The following is a 26,532-nucleotide window of genomic DNA, read 5'->3' as shown; positions in this document are numbered from 1 at the left end:
AGGATGGAGAGAACAGGCAAGCGAGAATGAATGTGGAACGGAATACAGGTTGTGTTTTGCCGCAGTTGGAGTTTGTGGAGAATGGGAGGATTGAAAGGATGGCAATGGAATAATTGCTCCTAAAGACAGGGGGCAGAGTAAGGGGTAGTGTGGGCCAAGTTAGCCAATGGAAATAGACAGTATGGTTACCAGATAGATCATAACTGAAGCGGAGGTCAGGACACCTGGCTTTCAACTGGGCCTGCTGTAGTCAGAGTGAGTGCCTGAGGAGGGAGATGGAATTGGTGACAAGATAATGGGTCCTACGTTGGGGATCAGAACCAATGGGCTTCAGTCTGCAGATGGAGACTGAAAAACAAGAATTCATTTACCTAAGTTCGAAAATATAACCACCATCCTTAAAGCATTAATCTAACCATGGGACTTTGATATCAGTCAGAAACATACTGAGTTCAGCTCCTGGTTTCGGATATCATCGAAACCTTCTGATTGGATTAATGTTTTGTTTCCAAGTGATGCTCTGTGTTTGCCAAGGTGAGGAATGTCAGAGCCAGGAATGGGACTCTTCACTTTATACGATCATAAGAAATAAGAGCAGGAGTAGACCCTAGTAGATTCAGCCCCTCGAGCCTGCTCTGCCACTCAATAAGATCATGGCTGATCTGATTGTGACCTTAACTCCACTTTCCTGTCTGCACCCCCCCCCCCCCCCCCCCACTGCCATAACCCTAGACTTCCTTGTAGATCAAAAATTTGTCTAACTCAACCTTGAATAAATTCAATGACCCAGCCCCAATTGCTCTCTGGGGAAGAGAATTCCAAAGATTAAAAACCCTCAGAGAGAAGAAATTCCTTCTCACCTGTCTTAAAAGGGAGACCCCGTTATTTTTCAACTGCTCCCCTAGTTTTAGATTCCCCCACAAAGGAAAAGATTCTCTCTACCCTGTCAAGCCCCCTAAGAATCTTGTATGTTTCACCAAGATTACCTCCCATTCTACAAAACTCCAATGAGTACAGGCCCAACCTTTCCTCAAGAGACAACCCCTTCATCCCAGGAGTCAGCCTAGTGAATCTTCTCTGAACTGCTTCCAATGCAAGTATATCCCTCCTTAAACAGTACTCTAGGTGTGGTCTCACCAATGCCCTGAACAGTTGTAGCAAGACTTCTCAAATTTTATACTCCATCTCCTTGCAATAAATGCCAATATTCCATTTGCCTTCCTAATTACTTGCTATACCTGCATGCTAACCTTTTGTAATTCATGTACAAGGACACCCAGATCCCTCTGTGCCGCAGCATTCTGCAGTCTCTCTTCATGTAAATAATATTCTGCTTTTCTATTCTTCCCACAAGTGTGGACAAGCTCACATTTTCCCACACTATACTCCATCTGCAATTTTTTTTTCCCCAGTCACTTAAACGCAACTTGCTTTCCTACCTATCTTTATATCATCTGCAAAACTGGCTACAATACACTTGGTCCCTTCATCCAAGTCATTGCTAAAGATTGTAAATAGTTGAGGCTCCAGCACTGATTCCTGTCCCACAGTTTGTCAACCTGAAAATGCTCCCTGTTTCCTGTTTGTTAGCTAATCCTTGATCCATGTAGTGACCTTTTATTTGGCACCTTCTTGAATGCCATTTGGAAATTCAAATACACTACAACTACTGGTTGCTCTTTATTCACCCTGCTTGTTACATCCTCAAAGAACTCTGATAAATTTGTCAAACGTGATTTCCCTTTCATAAAACCATGTTGACTCTGCCCGATTGCGTTATGATTTTCTCAATGTCCTGCTACTACTTCCTTAATAATGGATTCAAGCATTTTCCCAATGACAGATTTTAGGCTCGCTGGCCGAATATCAAACTTTGGTTTGATATCATCAACGTTAGACATTCTCAGGCCAGGCAGAGCATGGGTCGTGTGTGGAATTAAGCTGCCGCGCTGCCTCAACGAAGGGCCTCAGCCCCAAACAGAGCACCCCCAACTCATCAGCGTGGCCCCTTTCAGTGAGATTGTTCATTTGCAGCCAATCTTTGAGATTGTTTTGAGTACACAAGGAACTGGGTTTGAGACCAGCCAGAAGTATTTCATGCACCAGTCAGCAGATACAGGAGATTTTCTGGGCTAGAGTCGAACCCAAACATAAGGGAGTAAGAATTCACAATGCAGCTGCCACAACAACCACTGCAAAAAAAAAGAGACTCCACAGTACAAATTATACATAATAATAGATGTTACAGGAGTGGTTTGAAGACTTCAATCTCAGTGTAGGGTTTGGACAATAGGCATTAAACCAAGATCATGGTTTAAGACTTCACGGAAACTCAACTCAGACTAATGCTCTATAATTTACTTCATCCTCATTGTAAAATCATTTTAGTAGGTCCAACTTTCCAACTGAAGCTTATATATCCTTGAATTGCTTGATTTGAATGTCTCTTGCCTGATCGGGTGGTGGAGGCAGATTCAATCGTCGCCTTCAAAAGGCAATTCGATAGATACTTGAAGGAGAAAATATGTGCAGGGATATGGGGAAAGAGCAGGGGTGTGGGATAGAAATATAGAAGAAACATAGAAAAATAGGAGCAGGAGTAGGCCATTCGGCCCTTCGAGCCAGCTCTGCCATTCAATATGATCATGGCTGATCATCCAAACTCAGTACCGTGTTCCCACTTTCTCCCCATATCCCTTGATTCCTTTAGCCCTAAGAACTATATCTAACTCTTTCTTGAATATATTTAATTATCTGGCCTCAATTGCTTTCTGTGGTAGAGAATTCCACAGGTTCACCACTCTCTGGGTGAAGAAATCTCTCATCTCAGTCCTAAATGGCTTACCCCTTATCCTTAGACTGTGACCCCTGGTCCTGAACTCCCCCCCCCTATCGGGAACATCCTTCCTGTATCTAGTCTGTCCAGTCCTGTTAGAATTTTGTAGATTTCTATGAGATTAGAGAGAATAGGTAGAAATAGCATAGATGAGATTCTATGAGATGAGACTATGGATTAACTGGATTGCTCTTTGAAAGAGCCAACACTGACTCGATGGGCTGAATAGCCTCCTTCTGTGCTGTACTGTTCTGGGATTCTTTGTAATCTGCATCGCCAAGGCAAAGTGATTAAACTGAGAAAGGTTTGCAGAGACAATTCCGATTATAAATTTGCACATAGGAATGAGAGCAGATGGTAGGAAGTGTAGAATTTTAATATTTTTAACATCTTATCGAGATATCTCTAATGTTACACACACACACACACACACACACACGTTTGATATCTGGAATCCTTGAGTTGGTAATGCAACATTTACAAATAAATGGGTATCACTCATGGTAATGCCTGTCATTCCTACTTCGGGGAAAGGTTGGAACTGCTTGTCAGTCTGTTAGAACAGACACAACAAAATGACAAACCATTTGAGCAAACCAAATGTCAGCAAGGCCATGGGAATTTTGCTAGTCTATAAATGAATGCCTTGAGATGAGTCAATCATAATTAAGCCATCACCACTACCACAATCGTAAATTTCTATGTTGCACTTAAAAAAAAAAGAGAAACTCATATATAAAAAAAGACTTACATTTATATAGTGCCTTTCACAACCACAGGACTTCCTCGAGTGCTTTACTGCCAATGAAGTACTTTTTGAAGTGTTGGCACTGTTATAATGTAGGAAACGTAGCAGCCAATTTGTGCACAGCAAGCTCCCTCAAACAGCAATGCAAGAATGACCAGATAACCTGTTTTTGTGATTTTGATTGTGAGATGAATATTGACCAGGACACCAGGGAAAATTCCCCTGCTCTTCTTTGGATCTGACAGAGCAGACAGTTTAACATCTCATCTCAAAATCAGCCCTCCAACAGTGCAGCACTCTCTCAGTACTGCACTCGCGTCAGTCTTGACTTTTGGAGTCGGACTTGAATCCCCAAACTTGTGACTCTGCACTACACACTGACTAACACAGAGGACACTTTCTAACTAACCTCAGGATTAAGGGAAGGTTACAAAAAAAAAGTGTCTGATGAAAAATAGGGTGCCAAAGTATTAATGTATCTGTGGAATCCATTTAATCTCTCATTTAACAGCTCAAAATAAATAAACACAATAGGCACCGAGTGTAACAATAGTCAACTCTGAAGCTATGCCCAGGTTCTGTTTGACAGTGGCTGCAAGATACTGTGCGTGTGCAGTGATATTAATTGCTAACAACTCCCAGTGGGATCAGGAATCCTGCACAATACAAGCTAGTGGGAGTTGCTTTGCTTGTCTGGATTCCAAGTTTTATGTGGGGGTCTGTCTGAGCCTTGGCAAGTTCCCAACACTCACAGCACATACAAAACCATCCCTACTCCCCAGAAACAGGGAGCAAGGCAACAGCCTGATAGACTGTTAATGAGCACAAGAGGAAGGAGTACACGTGGAGACACAGGCAACGTCAGCCTCAGTTTAAACACGTTCCACAAAGTTAATGCAAGCAATGTGGCAGTTCTCATCCCACTTACTCACAACCATCCAGCTGCAGACACAAAATCTCCCCCGTTATCCAGTTTCAAACGCTCAGCATGTTTGTAACAGTCAGCCTCTGCCACGTTTCACCTAAAACAGCAGGAGTAAGGGGACAAAAGGGAAAAGCAGCACAAATGCAGCAAATCTGTGAAGAAAACAGAAAGTGCTGGAATTGTACAGAAGGTCGGGGAGAGGGTAGGTGGGGGGGGGGGTTGCCTGGAAGAGAAGAGACAGCCGAATGTGTCAGAACATTGTTCAGCTGCCTTTCTTGTTTCAGATGTTGATGGATCTGCTGTGCTCTTGCAGCATTTTCTGCTTCTGCGGCAAGCCCAGACAGTTTTAGGTGAACTGTGTTCAGCTGAAGTCTATTAAATGTGCTTTGAATTGGGACGTGAGGAGGCAGCAGTAAAATGCAACACCTCCACCATTCCAGCGATTATTTTTACATTGGCACCTCTGTTGCTTTGAAGCCAGACACTGCGGGGAGACACAAGAACATAGGAACAGGAAGAGGCCATTCAACCTCTCCCACCATCCAGTTAGATCATGGCTGATCTGTATCCAAACTCGATCTCCCTGCTTTGGTTCCACATCCAAGACATTTACCAAATAAAAAGCAATCAATCAATCAATCTCAGTTTTGAAATCTTCAATTGACCCCACATCCTCAGCATGGGGTGAGTTCTCGATTTCCACTACCCTTTGTGTGAAGAAGCGCTTCCTGACATCACGTCTTAACGGCCTAACTCTAATTTTAAGATTACATCCCTTCGTTCTCGTCCAACCAAAGGAAATGGTGGCTTTCTATCTACCCCTCCAATCATCTTAAACACTCCAATCAAATCACCCCTTAATCTCCTATTCCTGACGGATCACAAGCCGATGCAACATGTCCTCGCAATTTAAGCCTTTTAACCCTTGCATCATTCTGGCTTCTGACCAGCTTTGGAGGACTGTCATAGAGTCATAGAGAGATACAGCTTCATCCCAGCAGCACAGATCCTGAAGATGAACCCATTGCTCACCATCCCAAGGCAACAGTTTTCCAGCACTCCAGCATTTGTCCCACCTTTTAAAACTTCTTTTTGGAAATATACAGCATTTGCCATTTCAGACACCCGGGGCTGAATTTTCAATGCACGGCGGGAACAGAGGTGAGCGGACGCACAAGTTTGCGCCGCCAAGCAGTATGACAGCTTCCCGATGTGGTAGCAATGCATGCCGAATTTGGAAACAAAGTCGGGAAGCGGGACTTGGCAACCCGCCTGAATATAGCAGATGACTAATTGCTCATGTAAATAAGCTATTCATCAGCTCATTCAGGCCAGTTTGCAATTTTTGACAGGAGGCACAGGAACCACGAAGGGCCCATGAAAAGGGGGCTGCAAAACAGCAGGGAGCCAGTTGCAGCTGCAGGAGATAATCATGAGGCAGTACAAAAGTGGTTGCGACGCTTGTTTTTGTTTTAAGACCCTGAGAGGGAAACTAGAACTGATACAGAAATGGAAACCAAAACTGCAACAGAAGCTGGAAAAACAACTTCAGATTTCTGGGGAAACTGACACTGGTTAGAACCAGATAAAAAGGAGACAGAGTCTTCCCCAGATCAGGCAGGAGTGGAGCGCCGGCAAGCAGAAGGAAGTGAAGACTGAATCCAGGAGCTGTTTCTGTTACTTAAACTAGCTGACTAATCAGACCCGCCATACAGTGCGCAGATTGTCATTGATGGACTTGGATAAAGGGAAGACTGGTAAATCCACGCCATCAAGACTGTCATGAGCAAAGCTGAGGAGGTGCTAGAGAAGTGCGCCTTGTGGTGTAGACCGCACCCGTGGAGTTCGGATTGAGAGGGAACTGCTGTCGGAAGAAGAACAGCGGCTCAGTCCTTGAAGAAAGGAGGTGAAAATCTACCTGAGGAACTACGGAGTTGTGATGAACTGTGTGACTGTAATTGTTGCCATAATATGCTGGGTGGACTGCCCAGTGAAACCTTAAGACCCATCTCTGTTATATCTGATAGTTAAGGTGTAATTTCTAACAGATATTGACCGTGATCTGTCTGTGGCTTCACGTTTAATTTATGTTGGTTTTAGTTTGAGTGTTAAAGTAAAATTTATGGAAGTGAAGCCTTGTCTGTTTGGTTTGGTTTCCTAAAGTGGGGTCAATTGATGGATCCGATTCTTTTCATTTATTGGCGGTCTCCACGGGGATCATATAAGGGGGAGGTTCTGAGAGGCCCTCATGCATTGGCACACAGATGCGATGCCATGAGCAGAGCTCCCTTATCATTTAGACTGTGAGCACAGGGGCAGTTGAGGGGGTGTTGTAAGCCTTCAGGGATCACAGGGGCATAAGTAGGGCATCGAAGAAGCCCTGACAGTCGAGCTGACAGCAAGCAAGATCATACTTGGACATGGGAATAAGCTACTCTGAGGTCGGGACACATTGCGATGAAGAGTAGCATCTGCAGCAGCAGACCCCTGGGTATGAGGAGCGCAGGGCTGAGGAATGAGGGACAGGCCTGGCACGGGTGTCTGTGCTGGCCCGCTGCTCTCCCATTTCTGCATGAAATGACTATCACAATAATGGCTGCTGTTTGCTCTTTAAATTGGACCCGCTGAGTGAGTGCAATGCCCACCTCCTCTCCTCATTGGACAGCCGTCTCGACATCGGGCCAACGCATGGCCTTTTCTTTCAAAATCGCAGTGCGGCATCAGGACACAGAAGTGCTCCCGAGGTCAGGATCCCAACCCCAGAACGAAAATACGGTCACCCAGTGTCAGCACCAAGTACTCAAAGGTAAGGTCAAGGCAAACGTGAAGTCTTCATCCATGCCTTTGTTACCCCAATACTTGGCTCTCACTGGTCTCCAATTTTTCACCCTCCAGAAACTGAACGTTCATCCATAACTTTTCTGCCCACATTTTTCCTCACACCAAGTCCCATTCGCCCATCACCCCTGTGCTCGCTGAACTACACTGGCTCCCAGTTGAGCAACACCCCGAATTTGAAATTCTCATCCTTGCTTTCAAATCCTTTCATGACCTCACCTCTCTCTATATCTCTGTAATCTCCTCCAGGCCTACAACCCTCCGAGAACTCTGCGCTCCTCAAATTCTCGCCTCTTGCGCATCCCCAATTTTAAGTGGTCCTGTCTTCAGCTGCCGAGGTCTTAAACACTGGAATTCCCTCCCAAAACCTCTCCGTCTCTCTTTCCTCCTTTCAATACTCTTAAAACTGCCCTCCTTGGCCAAGCTTTTGCTCATCTGCGCTAATACCGCCTTAGGTGGCTCGACGTCAAATTTTGTTTGATGACACTCCAATGAAGCGCCTTGGGATGTTTTACTATGTTAAAGATGGTATATAAATGCAGGCCGTCAAATGCAGAGGAAAGCTCCCTTTGGGTCTGCCCCCAATGATGGGGCTCAGCCCCAACCTTAGGAAAGACTTTCCAATCCCAGACTCATTAACATAGAAGGGTCACGGATCAGCCAGACTGGCTAGGAGAGACAGATTCCCTTTCTTGAAGGACTTCAGAGAACCAGGCGGCCAACACACATGACCAGATTGACTAAATGAAGTTTCACAACCAGCCCTGGTGGGATTTGAACTTAAAACCTACTAGTTGAGGACCACAGCCACTGGGCTACCGTACTCTCTGATCCTGCTAACAGGATGTCTGCTTACTTGCTGCACAGCATCAATCACCAACCAGCACTTCCACTCCAGTGGTGGTAGTGGTAGCAGAGGGGGCCAAATGCCTTATTTCATGTTGCAGAATTTCATCATTCTATGGTTCAAGAGCAAAACCGTCTGCTTGTTTTAAGAACGAAATCAAACCTAAGCCACCTCTTAACAAATCGGCTGCCTCCTCAAAGCACAGTACCACATCCTCCTTCTGAAGCAAGCCCCATGCTAAGCACCTGGAATAACCTCAATTATACAGAACCTAACAACACACTAAGCATCCTCAAGGACTACTTTATAGCGTTACATCTCTGGAGCTTTAATTAACAGCCAATTCCTTCATTCAACTAACATACACACAGGTTTAATTAAACACACATGTGGACTATATATATATATATATATAATATATATATATATTTAGTATCAATTACGCAGGCAAGCTCTCTACAAAGAGGCTAGTGGGTTCTTTACTTATTGGGCTAGGCTCTAATTGCAGAATTGCTGGCTTTTTCGAACCACACAGGCTGTCTGAATGTTCGCATAAGGAGAGGAATAGGGGCCCAAGAGGGAACAGCATGATCCCATTGAGTGTCTCAAATTCCAAGGCAACCTACCCACCAGTGTGTGACCAATGGGATCGGCAGCCAGATACCATAGAAGATCTGGCTGCAGCCCACAGTTGACTCAGGGTCTACAGCTTGTTGCCTGCAGGGAATTAAAAAAGAGAGACATAAAGCATTAAGACAGATTGTGGTAGGGAAAATATTAAAAGCCGTCTGATAGAAGCTCATCCTTTCTTCCCTTTACATAAAGTTACAGTCAAAAGACTTTTGTATTTTTTTGTCCCATTTCCTGCCCTCCTATCCTGAAGGCAGTGACTCATCCAGCAGTGTATGCCAGGAGTGATGTAGTATTTCTCTCACTCGGCCATCCTTCATGGGAAAGCAGGCAGTGAACTTTCACAAGATCACAGATACAGAGAAGGGAGGCCATTCGGCCCATCTTAGCTCACCCGTCCAGGGGCAGCCTACAGTCCTCCCACTCCTGGAGTCCTGTAACTCGCTGCCTGTGAGGGCAGTGTAAGTCATAGTCATAGAGAGATACAGCACTGAAACAGGCCCTTCGGCCCACCGAGTCTGTGCCGACCAACAACCACCCATTTATACTAATCCTACATTAATCCCATATTCCCTATCACATCCCCACCACCTACCTACACTAGGGGCAATTTACAATGGCCAATTTACTTATCAACCTGCAAGTCTTTGGCTGTGGGAGGAAACCGGAGCACCCGGCAGAAACCCACACAGGGAGAACTTGCAAACTCCACACAGGCAGTACCCAGAACCGAACCTGGGTCACTGGAGCTGCGAGGCTGCAGTACTAACCACTGCGCCACTGTACTGCCCAAAGTCTCTCCAAGTGAACAGCATGAATGAGTTCAAAAGGAAATTGGACAGGCACCTGAGGGAAACAAACTTGCAGGGCTACGGGGATATAGCAGGGGGAAATGGAACTGACTCGACTGCTTGACAGAGAACCGGCATGGGCTCGATGGGCCAAATGTCCTCCTGCGCCGTAATGGCTCTACGACACTGCGATACCCAATTGATTCTTCATTTATTCCAGGACATTTTACTTTGTTGAAGGCACTATAGAAAAGCACCTTGTTGTTGTAAGGGCCCCCTCTCAGTCATCTTCTCTTGAAAGGAGGAAAGACTTGCATTTCTATAGTGCCTTTTCACAGGACTGAAGTACCTTAGAAGTGTAGTCACTGTTGTAATGTAGGAACAGCCCATGTTCATAATTCAGTCATCTACTGGCAGGAATCAGTCCCATACTTCTCTAAACAGCCTCCATTTCAGATCTCCATTTAACTGTGGCCTCTAGACCATCCCCAACTTTAAATCGCTCCACCACTGACGGCCGTGCCTTCAGTTGCCTGGACCCTAAGCTCTGGAATTCCCTCCCCAAACCTCTCCTCCTTGCTTTCTTTCTTTAAGATGGTCCTTAAAAACTACCTCTTTGACCACTTTTTGGATCATCTGCCCTAATATTCCCTTATGTGGTTCGGAGCGTGTTAGTAAATTAAAGGCGCTTTATAACTACGAGCTACTGTTGTTTAAAAACTGTTCACTTCAGAATCAGCAAGACACCACTGTATTTGTGAACTGGACTCTGAAGATTCGACCATGCAAAGTAAAATAGAGAGAATGGAAGCCAGAAGGTCTTTCCTCGTAAATTGACTCAACCATTAGGCGATATTCTAAAAGTCTCTTCCAAAATTCCTCCAGCACAACCATCTTTTCAAGCCTACCTCATGGACCACGTGTTCATTCAGTTCCCCTAACACTCCTCCCAAATCCTGCTCAGTCCCCTTTCCACTCACCCTTTTCCACGTAGCATCTTAAGTCGTTCTCCTGTTAATAGTCAGGTTCCGTGCGAACACTGATGCCGCTGAGCCTTATAAAAAGTACCAATACCAATCTCTTTCACATGCTGTGGAAGTATTATGAGTGGAAAGAACTAACTTGCTATTCCTGTGGCCACAGGACTTCAGCAAGTTATTTCAGGCCTGACTGTAATTTTGGAATTCGCCACTGTGCAGAACAGCTTCAACACGAGTAATTGTGTAACACACCAGAACTGAATAACTGGCGCAAGTGAAACACTCCTGAAATATAGCATCCATTGACTCTCCCTCTCACAGTAGAAGCTTTTCATCTGGCACGCAGTACAAGTGATTGCAGTGCACCCGTTTGCAGGCCTCTGCAATAAAGAAAGACTTGCATACGTAGTGCCTCTCACAACCGCAGTATGTCGGAAAGCCAATAAAGTACTTGTGAAGTGTAGTCACTGTTTCCATGTAGGAAACACGACAGCCAATTTGTATATAGCAAGCTCCCACAAACAGCAATGTGATAATGACCAGATAGTCTGTTTTTGTGATGTTGATTGAGGGAAAAATATTGGCCAGGACACCAGGTAGAACTCCCCTGCTCTCCTTTAAAATAGTGCCATGGGACCTCGGTCTCATCTGAAAGACCGTCGACATTGCGGCACTCTCTCTGTACTGCACTGAAGTGTCAGCCAAGACTTTTATGCACAAATCTCTGGAGTGGAATTTGAACCCACAACCTTCTGACTCAGAGGCAACAGCACTACCGTGGCTGACAGGCTTGGGCTAGCTGCTACATGATACTCAAGCATGGCCTTACCAAACCTTTCTGCTAAATTTTCTCTACTTCTCCACAGAGAAGGCCTCAGGCTTCCACTTTTAACATATATTCTTTTCCAACAGGGGATCCTCACACTCGTCCTGTAACTTTAACCAGCTATAATGATGTAATCCTTAACTCAAGCCAATCAACTTAAGATTTGAGGGAACATTAAGAGTAAAAGGGATGAACGATGCCTTTACTGCACAGCCTGCCTCTCTTGTTGTGATCCCTATGTGAGAGCCTTAGCCCTGCCAGAGGCTACGAATAATAATTCAGGCCATTTCACTGATTCCAACATTAACACAAACTTGTCACTGAAGTCCATTTTAGATTCTGATACTCAAATTGCCTTTGAGAGATGACGATGGAATCCTTCCACACAACTCTGGCAGATAGAGAACAATGTGGGAAAATGTGAGGTCATCCACTTTGGTAGGAAGAATAGAAAAGCAGAATATTATTTAAAATGGAGAGACACTACAGAATGCTGCGGTACAGAGGGATCCGGGTGTCCTCAAAGGTGAATCACAAAAAGTTAGCATGTAGGTACAGTAATTGGGAAGGCAAATGGAATGCTGGCCTTTATTGCAAAGGGGGATGGAGTATAAAAGTAGGGAAGTCTTGCGACAACTGTACAAGGCGTTGGTGAAGCCACACCTAGAAAATAGTCCTATACTCATTGGTGTTTAGAAGAACGAGAGGTGATCTTATTGAAACATATAAGATTCTGAGGGGGCTTGACAGGTAGATCCACTATACATCAGCATCTTCCTTTAGCAACCCATTTCAAATCCTTTCACCTCAACTGCACCCCCATCTCCCAGACCACAGGGTGGGATTTAAACTTAGCAATAACACTCACGGTTCTCTGAGCTCTGCAGAGGCTGGACCTGGCTGCTGCCTTGTTTACTCAAAGCTTCGAAACGGACACCAAAACATTTCTGAACATGTTATGAATGCATCATTGAGGAATGTAGACTCTTGACCCCAGTCACCTTCCTGGAATACCTGGCTTACACTCAGTGCTCCAGTGTGTGCAAGCGTTATCCAATTATCAGCCAGTATAGCCTGGAAGCTCGGTCAATGAGTCTTACCAGTTTTCTGCAGGTATATGCGCCAGAGAGAGAGAATAAAGTTGAGGAGACTGGAAATCGGGAGATAGCTAGGGATGGCTATCTCCATATGTTTACAAGTCAGATGGGAAGGATTTTTTATCAGTAACTCTGGCTCCAAGTCAGGAAAAGAAAGCACAAAATGAAGGGCTAGCTCTTATTTTTTTTCCAGATTTCAGAATGTCGAAAGGTATAAAAAAGACACTCAGTTCATTCTACCTGTTGTCTTGAATTTACAAGCACCTGCCAAACTGCAAACTTCCCTCGCCAACACCAGTTGATCCTTTGCTGACCTTGAGTTACGCAATTAAGCACAGCTCAGCTCCACATATTCAGCAGTACACTTGCCAGCTGGGCTATTGGGGAGTTGGCTACGTGCCCCTCAACGTCTGAATTGATGCCTGCATTTATATGGAGCACACAGTGTAGAAAGAGGCCAATCAGTCCGTGCTGGCATCTATGCTTGCCTCAAGCCTCCTCCCATCCTTCCCCATCCAACTCCATCGACATAACCTCCTATTCCTTTAATCCTCATATGCTTATCTAGCTTCCCCTAAAAGCATAAATTAGGAACTGAAGGAGTCTTTATTCACAGCCTTGTTATCTCTGTCAGTCCAAGGTTCCTTTTTTAAGCAGTGAATTACACAAAAAATTCACAAGCTCTCTTGCATACTGTTGAAAATCCTGTGCCATCCAGTTAAATATCCCAGCTCTGGACCATGAAATTGACCTCCTAATGCCAGAGCTTATAACCAAATGATACAAACTCTGTGACTGCCACCCAGCTATTAGCTAACATTATATCAAAGGGGGTTTTGAGTGTGTGCGTGTGTGTGTGTTGGCACTGGCTTAAATCAGCAGCAATACGTTTGTTCCAGAGTCCTCCTGTTTGGTGATAACCACAGGACCTACCGACTGACGCTCTTTCTACAGCTTATGGGACTTGCTTCTGTATTGTCGGTTTCTGTCGATATCCTGGTATATTTGAAGACATTAGTCAACTTGCAGAATGGGTGCGTAGTTGGCGAATGATATTCAATGCAGATAAAAGTGAGGTGGCACATTTTGCCCGGATGAATAAGGAGGTCACGTAGTGCTTGGCTACGAGGAGTCTGAATGGGGTCGAGGAGCTAAGGGATCTAGAGGTACAGATGCAAAAATCACTGAAAGTAACGACGCAAGTTAATGTCATCAAAAAAGAACTGACTGAGCAGGAGGGTACCAGAGATGCTACAACTGCTCTCAGCTTCCTGCAGCACAAAATAAAAGGGAAACATCGACCAGGGTCCCAATTTCTGCTTCTTCGTCAGAGATCCCAGCTAGAAAATCCGCAACGTGGATGTCAGGTGCGGATAAGTTCTGGCTTTGGCCATGACACACTGCACGGCTGAAAAGCTTGCTGACACTTAATGTCAAGGTTCGCAGCGGAAAAATAGCCGTTCGGTTGGCATACTGGAGGGCAGCCAGTGCCTGTGGCATTATGCAGTACAAAGAGAACAGCAGTGGAAACGAAAGCAGTTCTCCCACACTTCTTTTTTTTTAGCTTCTTCAAGTTGTGTAACAGATTTGTAAATAGATTACCCAACGCAATGTGGCAACTGTTTTTAGCTGACACATTTCTTTTACACTCACTTCCAAACTGGGGAAACTTTCACTGAACCTGCCTTTTGAAAATCGAACCTGGGCTTAAATATCCTCAGAGTTGTTTGGTCAGGCACCACAGTTATTGTGAGATAAAGGCCACACTGGGTCGCTTAAGCTGAGTTATGAGGGCTGTTAATGAGTATTCAGTCATAGGTGAGTACTGAGCAATTCCACTGACAGCAAGCAGACTGGAGCTCACCGTTAAGAAATAAAGGGCAAGAATGAAGCATTGGAAATGGCATGAGGGAAGGTAGCAGGTTAAGGATGAGATTCTGGAGTTTCTGCTTTCTCGCTCTTGAAGGCAACAAAGCCTGTTGGATTTGAGTCCTTGTCTCCTTCCCATGCTATCTGATGTAGGGTTTTCATTCACCATGGCACAATGACAGCACTCTCACCTGTGTCAGAAACTTGCAGTCCAATTCGTACTCCAGAGACTGAAGCACATAATCGAGGCCAGGGAACGGCAATCTTTTTCACCTGAAGGACCTTCTGCCTAAAATTAAAACTATCGGAAGCCGCAAGATGAAATTTCAGCATTTCTAAGTCAAATACTCGGCAAATTGCCAAGTGCCTCTCGTAGAATCCATAATTTGCATATGTAATAAATAAAATACATGTATTGAATTTATCCATCGATAGAAAAAAAAATTAAAATAGACCAAACTGAAGTATTGCATTTTTTGACTTTTTTTTAAAAACTGTAATTTTGCCAGTAAAGATATCTTTAAAGCAAACTATGACTTAAGATGCATTGAATGAAGGCAATTTCTTCAGCTCTTCGACAATTCTCGTGATGAAGAAATAGCTTCTAATAGCAATTCAGAATCATTTATCGCCTCAGCTAGATTCGAAACAATAACAATGAACCGTAAAACCTGTTCCTCAAACCAAAGGCATTATCTATAGCCAGATGATGTTTTCATTAAAAGAATCATTTGAAACAGCATAATGATTAGCCTGTTATTTCCACAATAAAAACACAGCTCTTACTTCGTTCGGCTTAATTTTTTTTAGGCTTTTTTCAGGTTAATGTGATTTAACTGGAAATGCTCTGGAGCTGCAGGTTGCAGACCAATATCGATCCCTCAACCAACATCACGAAAGCAAGATTATCTGGCTATTTATCTCACTGCTGTTTGAGGGACCTTGTCACAAATTGTCCATGTCGCAGCAGTGACTAAATTTCCAAGTAAAGGCCTGGTCTCCATTGCAAAAGAAAGATTTACTTGTCTTGGAGGTGGTACAGCCAAGTTTCACGATATTGGTTCCTGGGATGAGAGGGCTGTCCTATGATGAGAGGCTGAGTAAATTGGGCTCTACTTGCTGTTATTTAGAAGAATGAGATGCGATCTCATTGAAAATAGAGGATTCTGAAGGGGCTTGACACAGAGGTTGTTTCCCCTGGCTGGGGAATCTAGAACAGGGGGGGACACAGTCTCAGGACCAGGGGTCAATCATTTAGGACTGAGACGAGGAGAAATTTCTTCACTCAGAGATTTGAGAGTCTTTGGAATTCTCTACCCCAGAGGGTTACGGATGCTTCATTGTTGAGTATCTCAAAGATTGAGATAGACAGATTTTAGATCTCGCAGGAAATCAAGGGATATGGGGACTGGAGGGTGGGAAAGTGGAGTTGAAGCAGATCAACCATGATAGTATTGAATGGCAGTGCAGGCTCGAAGGGCCGTGTGGTCTACCCCTGCTCCTATTTCTTATGTTCTTACTTCACAGGCTGGGATATCTTGAGGTAAAAGACGTTATAGAAATGCAAATTCTTTCTTTTCGTGGCAGAAATGATGCCACCTCCACTGATAAAATAAAAAAAATTGTGCATTTAGACACTGGCTTCTCCCCCACATAACAGCACATGGTTCAGTCCTCCTTGCTGAAGAACTGTGCAGCAAACGTCAGTGTGTAATGTAAAGACAGTGGCCACTTTGCTGCAACTCAGGTCATTGTTTCAGTCTTTAGACCATCATTTTGACACCTCTTGTGTACTCCCACAGAGAACCACAATAATTCCCCCTCCAAGTCCAAGAGAGTCACCCAAATATCATTGCAATTCATCTCCCTTCAGCAGGTGAGGAATGTGTAACATGGTTATAAATGCAATGAAGGAGAAAGCCACTTCAAAGGAACACGAGTAACTTGGTTGGCTTTATTCTGTTCATTGCCTATTAACTTACTTCCACATTAACACACACATATTTGCATGCATATAAACATTCACACGTGTACACCAATATAACATGCACACATGCATGCACTCTGGCAGGCACCTGCCACCATGTCTTTTTAGAATCATCAGAAAGAACAGGAAGAGAGAAGGTAACAAACGACGGACTATTTTTCTTGTTTCATTGAGCGAGAGGCCCTTCAGCTTCAAAACCCAACAACTGAACTATATTCGGATAAACATAGTCAGGGCCTGACCGATATGTGACTCCTTTCTAATAGCAACGTGGCTGGTTCTTCCTTACTTAATGAGAGACAGACGACAAACAGTGGTACTGGTGAGTGACACCCATACACATACCCATCACTGTGACTTTAACACATCTCAGTATTGTGCGGCTCGAAAAATGAACAGGTCTGTGGCCGACTGGCCAGAAGTGGCGAGCGCATTGGATAACACTGTTGTAGATGGTACTCACTGCTGCAAGTGTGCACCGCTGTTGGAGGGAGTGAATGTTTAAAGTGGAGGATGGGGTGCTTTGTCCTGGATGGTGTTGAGATTCTGGAGTGTTGTTGGACTGATTGTAATTAAGGCACACTCCTGACTTGTGTCTTGTGGATGGTGCAATGCCTTTGGGAAGGGTGCCACTCGATGAATTGTCAGCTTAAAGCATCTTAGCTAGGTTCAAGAGCTGGGTCTGTCCACTTCAGAGAAGCGTAGACTTAGGGGGTGATCGGATTGAGATTTATGAGACGATAAAGGGAATAGACAGATTATTTCAATTTAAATAGGTGAGGGAGCACCAGGGGTCACAATCTCAAGTTATGCAAAGGCCAGATCTGGGTTAGATATCAGGAGGCGGTCCTTTTTCCCAGAGAACAGGCTTGTGCAGTGGACACTGATGGGTTGAATTCCTTCAAGTGACAGCTGGACCTGTTTGTGACTGGGGCTGAGATCACCTTGTGGGTAGGTGTATGATCAGGGTCAGAATGGTCACCTCGACTAGTCTTCATCGCCGGGGGAGGGGGGGGGGGGGGTCAGTGAGGACATTTCCAGATCTTCTTCACCCCTGATTAACCAGGGCTTTTAAAATCAGTTTCTCTCGCCTTTCTCCCGTGCTGCTTTCTTACAGACGGGCAGACCGCCCGTGCCATTGCTCCCGGTGTGGTACACTGGTTTGCAGGGACAGGGTCGTTATATCATTGCATGCACAATGTAATATTCTGCTGCTAAAGGCACTGTGTATAACGTAACCTTTAACTGTGATGAGTTCACTCAACTATGTACTGCTGAATAACTTAATTACAATGAAGGAGTCGCTGATGGGAGGGTGTAGATGGGAGTGTGGAATTCAAGACAGAAACAGATCAGCCATGATCTTATTAATTGGAGGAGCAGGCTCGACAGGCTGAATGGCCTATTTCTGCTTCTAATTCGTATGGTCGTATGCTCTAATAGGCACATATTTACACAGTCAGATAGACTGCTTCACTACTCCTGGCTTCAGTCTATTCTAAGCACCATTCAATCTTGTGTATCCCCACATGTGCAAACACAAATGTAGCCATCAAAGTGCAGCCTCTCATTATCTGGGCACTTAACATTCCTTCATGTCATTCAACTACCATTACATCTGCAGCCTTGGGCTACATTTTATTTTCAAACCAAAAAACCCATTCTTCAGACAGCAGTCAACACTCCGTATGTGATCTTCTGAAATCACTTTTTTTTTTACATTTACAGAGACATCCCCAGGCATGCGGAGACAAGAATTTCACTCAAAAAGAAAGTTGTATGCTGCCCACTATTAATCATTTAGCTACAACAAAAGGATGTCAAGGCCTTGGAGAAGGTACAGAGGAGGTTTACCAGAATGGTACCAGGGATGAGGGACTTCAGTTACGTAGAGACACTGGAGAAGGGTTGTTCTCCTTGGGGCAGAGAAGGTTTGGAGAGATTTAATTGAGGCTTTTAATATCATGAAGAGTTTTGATAGGGTAAAGAGCGAGAAAATGCTTCCGCTGGCAAGAGAGTCAGTTATTAGAGGACTTAGATTTACTGTTATTGGACATGAGGAGACTGTGCTTTTTTTTCCCCACACTGAGTTGTTGTGATCCAGGATATACTGCCTGGAAGGGTGGTGGAAGCAGATTCAATAGTAAGTTTCAAAAGGGTAAATACTTGAAAAGGAAGAATCTGCAGGGCCATGGGGCAAAAACAAGAGAGTGGGACTAACTGGAAAGCTCTTTCAAAGAGCTGGCACAGGCATGATGGGCTGAATGGCCTTCGGCACCGCATGATTCTATGAACATGTGGGGCAGTGGCTTTGAAATATCCATCTTAACATCTCAGCCATTGTAAACGTAATCTTGCCTGGATTCTCGGAGCTTGTGGTGGAATAGGCCGAGGAGGGATCACTTGTTATTCTTCAATGTATTGAGCTCTTGCACTTACTTTGAGGTTTAACTTGCCAAGTGTACTGGTGTCTAGAATATTGTAGTTAATATCCCAGGAGAATTATGTTAAAACTAGTTTTATCAATTGATGCTGCGGTTCACATCCCAAGACGTCATATTATCCTGAATTTCTTATTTATATTCAAGCTTCCAGCGGTTTCCTGTGCAGTTGTTTATTATTTAAATGAGCAATGAGGTTCAGAACCAAACAGCAAGCTCAATCTTTCACCATCGCTAGCACAGCCACGCACTCTGTTTTCAGCAGCTTGAATGTAGTACTGATAGATCTCCCGTGCCATTGTTCATGGTTAAAGCAGAGGATGGGCTGTTACAGAACAGCAGTATTGCACATGTACTATTCTGCTGTTGAGGTGAAGCTGGGTGAGACTTGGAGTATAACTTCAAGGCTATTGCTGTATATTAGCATATCGAAGGTCAATTAGAGGGATGTACCCCTGTAAATCTGTGGCTGTTTGGCAGTTCCCACCTTTTGTTCTAAACGTCAGAGGAAAGCAGCAGTAAATGTCCATTCATATGCAACAGAAAGGGAAACATGTGGCAAAGTGCAATGCCAGAGGTGCTAGGCATAAGATTTTCACTTTTACAGATCAGACCCCGTGGCGTTACAGCCCTTATACGAGAAGGGGTTGGAGGGCAGCCGATAATTAGCTAAACACAGGAAAGCAAACAAGTCAGAGGGAATACAGCGGAAGTAAGTTTTAAGGGAGTAAGACCAGGATGGAAGGCTTCTACTTTAATGCCAGGAGTATTGCAGGTAAAACGGATGGGTGAAGGGCAAGGATTGACACGTGGAATTGTGATATAGTAGCCATCACGGAGACATGGTTGAGGGAGGGGCAGGATTGGCAGCTCAATATCCCGGGATATAGAAACTTCAGGCGAGACAGAGGACGGGGTAAAAGAGGAGGGGGCATTGCAATATTAGTTAAGGAGTCAGTTACTGCAGTAAGGAGAGATGATATCTTGGAGGGGGCATCAAATGAAGCTTTATGGGTAGAGTTTAGGAATAAAAAAGGGACAGCCACATTGCTAGGTATTTATTATAGACCCCCAGATAATCAGTGGGAAATTGAGGAGCAAATATGTGCGCAATTTGCAGAGGTGTGTAAAAATAATAGGGTAGTTATATTCGGTGATTTCAACTTTCCCAACATTAATTGGGATAGTCATTGTGTTAAGGGCTTAGATGGAGTGGAGTTCTTAAAATGTATACAGGAGAACTTTTTAGCTCAATATGTAGAGGATCCAACAAGGGAGGGTGCAGTGCTGGACCTAATTCTGGGGAATGAAGCCGGACAGATGGTTTATGTGTTGGTGGGGGCAGCATTTTGGTGATAGCGACCACAACATGGTACAATTTAAGCTTGTTATGGAGAAAGAAATAGACAAGTTGCAAAAAAAGGTTTTGGATTGGGGGAGAGCGAATTTTAGTAAAATAAGGCAGGATCTGGCCAAAGTAGACTGGAAAGAGTTACTTGTCGGGAAATGTACAGAAGAGCAGTGGGGGGCATTCAAAATGGAAATGGGGAGGGTACAGGCCCAACATGTTCCCTCTAGGGTAATATGTAGGAGCAACAAGCCCAGAGAACCATGGATGACCAGAAACATTCAAGGTACGATGAGAAGGAAAAGAGAGGTTTTTAGCAAATACAAGGAGAGCAAATCAATGGAAGCATTAGTGGAGTACAGAAAGTGTAGGATGGAGCTTAAGAAAGCAATTAGGAGAGCAAAGATGGACATGAGAAAGCTCTGGCTGGTAAAAGTGGGGAAAATCCCAAGATATTCTAAAAGTATATCAATGGGAAGAGGATAACCAGGGAAAGAGTAGGACCCATTAGGGACCAAGGGGGAAATTTGTGGGTGGAGCCAGAGGACATTGGTAGGGTGTTGAATGGATACTTCACATCAGCCTCACAGCTCCAGCGACCCGGGTTCAATTCTGGGTACTGCCTGTGTGGAATTTGCAAGTTCTCCCTGTGTCTGTGTGGGTTTCCTCCGGGTGCTCCGGTTTCCTCCCACATGCCAAAGACTTGCAGGTTGATAGGTAAATTGGCCATTAGCAATTGCCCCTAGTATAGGTAGGTGGTAGGGAAATATAGGGACAGGTGGGGATGTGGTAGGAATGTGGAATTAGTGTAGGATTAGTATAAATGGGTGGTTGATGATTGGCACAGACTCGGTGGGCCGAAGGGCCTGTTTCAGTGCTGTATCTCTCAACTAAACTAAATCTGTCTTCACCCAAGAGAAAGAGGATGTAGATCTGGAACTTAGAGAGACAGACTGTGAGGTTCTTGAGAAAATTGTCATAGGGAGTGACAAGGTATTGGAGGTTTTGGAAGGCTTAAAAGTGGACAAATCTCCAGGTCTGGACGATTTGTGTCCCAGGATGCTGTGGGAGGCGAGGGTGGAGATTGCAGGGGCTCTGACCCTAATTTTTAATTCCTCTTTGGCCACGGGGGAGGTGCCAGAGGACTGGAGAACAGCTAATGCGGTCCCACTATTTAAGAAAGGTTGTAGAGATAAGCCAGGGAACGACAGACCAGTGAGTCTCACGTCAGTGGTCGGGAAACTATTGGAGAAAATTCTGAAGGAGAGAATCTATCTCCACTTGGAGAGGCAAAATTTGATTAGGAATAGTCAGCATGGCTTTGTCAGAGGGAGGTCATGCCTAACAAATTTGATTGAATTTTTTGAGCATGTGACCAGGTGTGCAGATGAGGGTAGTGCAGTTGATGTAGTTTACATGGATTTCAGCAAAGCCTTTGACAAGATCCCACATGGGAGACTTATCAAGAAAGCATACGCACATGGGATACAGGGTAACTTGATAAGGTGGATTCAAAATTGGCTTAGCTGTAGGAGAGAGAGAGTGATGACAGACAGCTGTTTTAGTGACTGGAAGCCAGTGTCCAGTGGCGTACCACAGGGATCTGTGCTGGGTCCCCTATTGTTTGTCATTTATATAAACGACATAGATGACTATGTGGGGGGTAGGATTAGTAAGTTCGCGGATGACACAAAGATTGGCCGAGTGGTTAACAGTGAGGTGGAGTGTCTTAGGTTACAGGAAGATATAGACGGGATGGTCAAATGGGCAGAAAAGTGACAGATGGAATTTAACTCTGAAAAGTGTGAGGTGATACACTTTGGAAGGAATAATGTGACACGGAAGTATTCAATGAATGGCCTGACACTGGGAAGTTCCGAGGAACAAAGGGACCTTGGCGTGTTTGTCCATAGATCTTTGAAGGCAGAAGGGCAGGTTAATAGGATGGTGAAAAAGGCATATGGGACACTTGCCTTTATCAATCGAGGTATAAATTACAAAAGTAGGGAGGTCATGTTGGAGTTGTACAGAACTTTGGTAAGGCCACAGCTGGAGTACTGTGTGCAATTTTGGTCACCACATTATAGGAAGGATGTGATTGCACTGGAGGGGGTGCAGAGGCGATTCACCAGGATGTTGCCTGGGATGGAACATTTAAGCGATGAAGAGAGGTTGGATAGGCTTGGGTTGTTTTCGCTGGAGCAGAGAAGACTGAGGGGTGACCTGATCAAGGTGTACAAGATTATGAGGGGCATGGACAGGGTGGATAGGGAGCAGCTGTTCCCCTTAGTTGAAGGGTCAGTTACGAGGGGTCACAAGTTTAAGGTGAGGGGCGGGAGGTTTAAGGGGGATTTGAAAAAGAACCTTTTTACCCAGAGGGTGGTGACGGTCTGGAATGCCCTGCCTGGGAGGATGGTAGAGGCAGGTTGCCTCACATCCTTTAAAAAGTACCTGGATGAGCACTTGGCACGTCATAATATTCAAGGCTATGGGCCACATGCTGGCAAATGGGATTAGGTAGACAGGTCAGGTGTCTTTAATGCATCGGTGCAGACTCGATGGGCCGAAGGGCCTCTTCTGCACTGTATTATTCTGTGATTCTGTGAATTAGACTTGGGCACCAGATGTAATTCAGTCCCCATTTTAAAGTCACACTCAACATTTTTTAATATTTCCATTCCTGTGCCCACATTTATCATGGGAACTGCCTTTATAAACATGCCGCAATGTCATTTATGTGCTGCTGCGATGTCTACACCGGGACTGGGGAGGGGTGACAGGTTTCTCCATCGGGTGGAGGGTATGAGGCAATCCCAGGATGGCAGGGGAACACAGAAGGACAGGGAGCAGGTCCAAAGGTTTTTCTAGAGCCAGCATTCATCCCACAGGCTTTTTAAAAAGCATATTTAGAGTATTCTGTGGCAGTCCCTTAAAGAACTGCTGTTTGGACGCTCGGTGTTCAACACTGACGGGCAGACTGTTCCCAGCACATGCGTGGCTAAATGATAATTGATTTGGGGTCCTAAAAAGCCGCACATGACATTAAATTCAAATATCTAACAAGGTTTCCCCACCTTATTTTGGTTGGGAGTTTTGGCCGCCCATTTCTCGTAAGTTAAGATGGGTCTTTGCGGCCAGTTGGTCTCGTACAAAAAAAAAGTAGCTGGGGAACTGGCCTTACTGCTCAATTTAATTCTGAAGCTGAACCAATTTTGACATCTGCTTGCCAAAAGCATTGTAGTTAGGTCCAGATCCCAGTAGACTGACTTTTTAATGAAGGTTACTGATCTGTAATATTTGTATGTCAGATAATTCTGCAACTGAATCTAAGTGAAATGAAACTTCTAACACAAACTATGATCTACTGGATTGTCTACAGACTGTACACTGTGCAACAGAAACAGTTGGTTAACAGTACAGGTAGAATGGAGCTTTTTGGTCCATCAGCTCAGTGGGTAGCACTCTCATCTGAGTCAGAATATTGTAGGTTCAAGTCTCACTCCAGAGACTTGAGCATAAAATCTCGGCTGGCACTCCAGTCTAGTACTGAGGGGGTGCTGCACTGTCAGAGGTGCTGTCTTTCAGAGAAGCTCATTGCTGTCTGTGGGACCTTGCTGTGCACAAATTGGCTTCTGTGTTTACTACATTACAACAGTGACTACACTTCAAAATCAGTTCATTGGCTGTAAGGGTTGTGAAAAGTGCTATATAAATGCAAGTCTATCTTTTTAATGCAAACTACCGCTCCCATCTCCAATCTCCCTTTTCTCTCCAAAGTCCTTGAATGTCCATACCCATTTCTCCCAGAACTCCATGTCTGAATCCCTCCAATCAGGTTTCCACCCCTACCACAGCATCAAAACAGCGCTTATCAAAGTCACAAATGACATCCTATGCAACTGTGGCAAAGATAAACTATCCCTTCTCATCCTTCTTAACCTGTCTGCACCCTTTGACACGGTTGACCACACCATCCTCCTCCAACGCCTCTCCACTGTCATCCAGATGGGTGGGACTGCTCTCACCTGGTTCCATTCTTATCTAATTGTAGCTATAGAATCATCTGCAATGGCTTCTCTTCTGCTCCCACACCGTTAACTCTGATGTCTCCTCAGGATCTATCCTTCGTCCCCTCCTATTTCCCAGCTAAATGCTACCCAATCCAAAAATACAGCGTCAGTTTCCACATTTATGCTGATGACACCCAGCTGTACCTCACCACCAACTCTCTCGACCCCTCCACTTGCTGAATCAAACTGCTTGTTCAAAATCCAGTACTGGATGAGTGGAAATTTCCTCCAACTAAATATTGGGAAGACTGAAGACATTATCTTCGATCCCAGCTACCAACTCTGTTCCCTAGCCACCAACTCCATCTCTCTCCCCGGCAACTGTCTGAGGCTGAACCAGACCGTTTGCAACCTTATTGTCACATTTGACCCCGAAATGAGCTTTCAACTACATATCCGCGCCATCACCAAAACCACTATTTCCACCTCCACAACATGGCCTGATTCCAGCCCTGCCTCAGCTAATTTACTGCTGAAACCCTCATCCATTCCTTAGTAACGTCGAGATTTGACTATTCTAATGTACTCCTATGTTCTAAACTTTGTAAACTTGAGGTGCTAACTCACACCTAGTCCCGTTCACCCATCACCTCTAAGCTCGCTGAACTACAGTGGCTCCCGGTTAAGCAACACCTCGATTTTAAAATCTCGTCCTTGTTTTCAAATCCCTCCATGGCCTCGCCCTCCCTATCTCTGTAACCTCCTCCAGCCCCACAACCCGACAAGATGTTCCTCTCATTCTGGCCTCTTAAGCAACCCCCATTTTAAACCGCTCTAAATAAACCCAGTGGATATCACTGGGTGGTTCAGTTCAGCACCTTTGTGTGCCAGTGAATCGTCTTGTGCGCCAGTGAATCGTCTTGTGCATTGCTGTGTCATACAACACCAGGATGTTGCCAGATATGATTCCCAGTCTGAGTTAAGTTAGCAGTAGCACAAAAGGCTTCACTAAACTTTGGGTTAAGGAGGTGATAAATCGACTGGGGTTTCTGCTCCTGATCGACTGCCCTTCTGACTGAGGAACAAAACTGGGGTGAGCGAATGGAGGAATACACTGCCAACATAACCATAACTCTGATCATAACCAAGTGCTGACCTCCAGTGATGTGCACAGATGTACTGAAGGAGACAGACCTGCTGCACGGACAGTTTCTCTTACTGAGATAACACGTGTCGGACTGAGTTTATGTCCTCTTGGCCAAACATGAAAGGTCTGACTCTCTTCCAGGGGCACTTTTAAATCGGAACACAGCATCCCCAGCAGAGGTTTGGGTATTGATGTGACAAGTGTAATAACATAGCAAACAACCCAAGGCCTCAACAGTTCAAACAGCAATGGAAAGAACGTACCTGAAGACTGCCCGACCTTTTGGATTTTATGCTTCTTTAAATCTACAATCCAGTCAATCATGAATGATTTCAGGTCTTCCTCATCCAGTGCAATATCTCCCAGAAAGGCAGCTGCAGAGACAGAGAGAATTCAGTGAAGACAAATTCAAAACACATGCCATGCACCTCTCTCTCCTGTTGGAGAGCAGTTACTGTCACAGTGACGGACAAAAAAAAAAATCACAACTTTAGAAGTGAGGGGAAAACAAACAAAATGAGGACGATAAGACCAAGGCCATCAACTTATACTTGCTAAACTAAATGTTCACCTTGTACTTTGAGCATTGTGAACCTTGGCATACTGGTAGAAACATTGCTGGGTGACTCCACTCACGTATGGCCATGAACTACCAAATGTCACACCCATTGGCAACTAAATTCACCCATACTGAAAACTGCCGTGCTTCTCCAATTCCAAACTCTCCTCAGCCATCCAACAACTGGTGTGCACGTCCAAATGTTAACTATTCTTACCCTTAGTGCTGAAGCACAGGTAAGCATTTCTAGGATGATTTCATCTACAAAGTGGCATCTCAGGCAAATGGCAGTCACCCTTTAGCAGGGGAAGCATCAAGCAGCTTTATGTGTCCCAGCAAACGGTACCAATTAGACTGAGTATTTTGAGCTGGGGTGAGGTATTGGCGAGGACAAGGCTGCCACTGGAGGTGGGAGCAAATGGAGAAGATTAATGGCGAGCATCTCATCAGAAATGTGATCAATTCAGGACATCCCAAAATGCTTTACCACCAATGACATACTTTTGAAGTACAGTCACTGTCGTAACGTAGAAAACAGGGCAGCCAACTTGCGCAAGCAAGATCCTGCAAACAGCAGTGAGATAAACAACTGGATAATCTACTTTTAGGTGTTGGTCTAAGGATAAATGTTGGTCACGATACCAAGGAAAACT

The 26,532-nt window shown here is 44.7% G+C and overlaps 1 protein-coding gene across 2 annotated transcripts in view; it reads right to left on the bottom strand.

Moving 5' to 3' along the window:
- The window catches only part of LOC137357265 (bone morphogenetic protein 1-like), a 126,380-nt gene that overhangs the window by 64,303 nt on the left and 35,545 nt on the right, over positions 1 to 26,532 (bottom strand). For both annotated transcript variants that reach the window (XM_068023485.1, XM_068023484.1), the window contains exon 2: positions 25,584 to 25,694. In XM_068023485.1, coding sequence (XP_067879586.1) covers positions 25,584 to 25,694 — 111 coding nt within the window. The remainder of the gene's footprint in view (positions 1 to 25,583; positions 25,695 to 26,532) is intronic.

This window comes from Heterodontus francisci, chromosome 47 (genome assembly GCF_036365525.1).
Source record: "Heterodontus francisci isolate sHetFra1 chromosome 47, sHetFra1.hap1, whole genome shotgun sequence".
Lineage (NCBI taxonomy): Eukaryota > Metazoa > Chordata > Chondrichthyes > Heterodontiformes > Heterodontidae > Heterodontus > Heterodontus francisci.
Note: the sequence above shows the minus strand (reverse complement) of the source record. Positions and strands in the feature narration are given on the sequence as shown.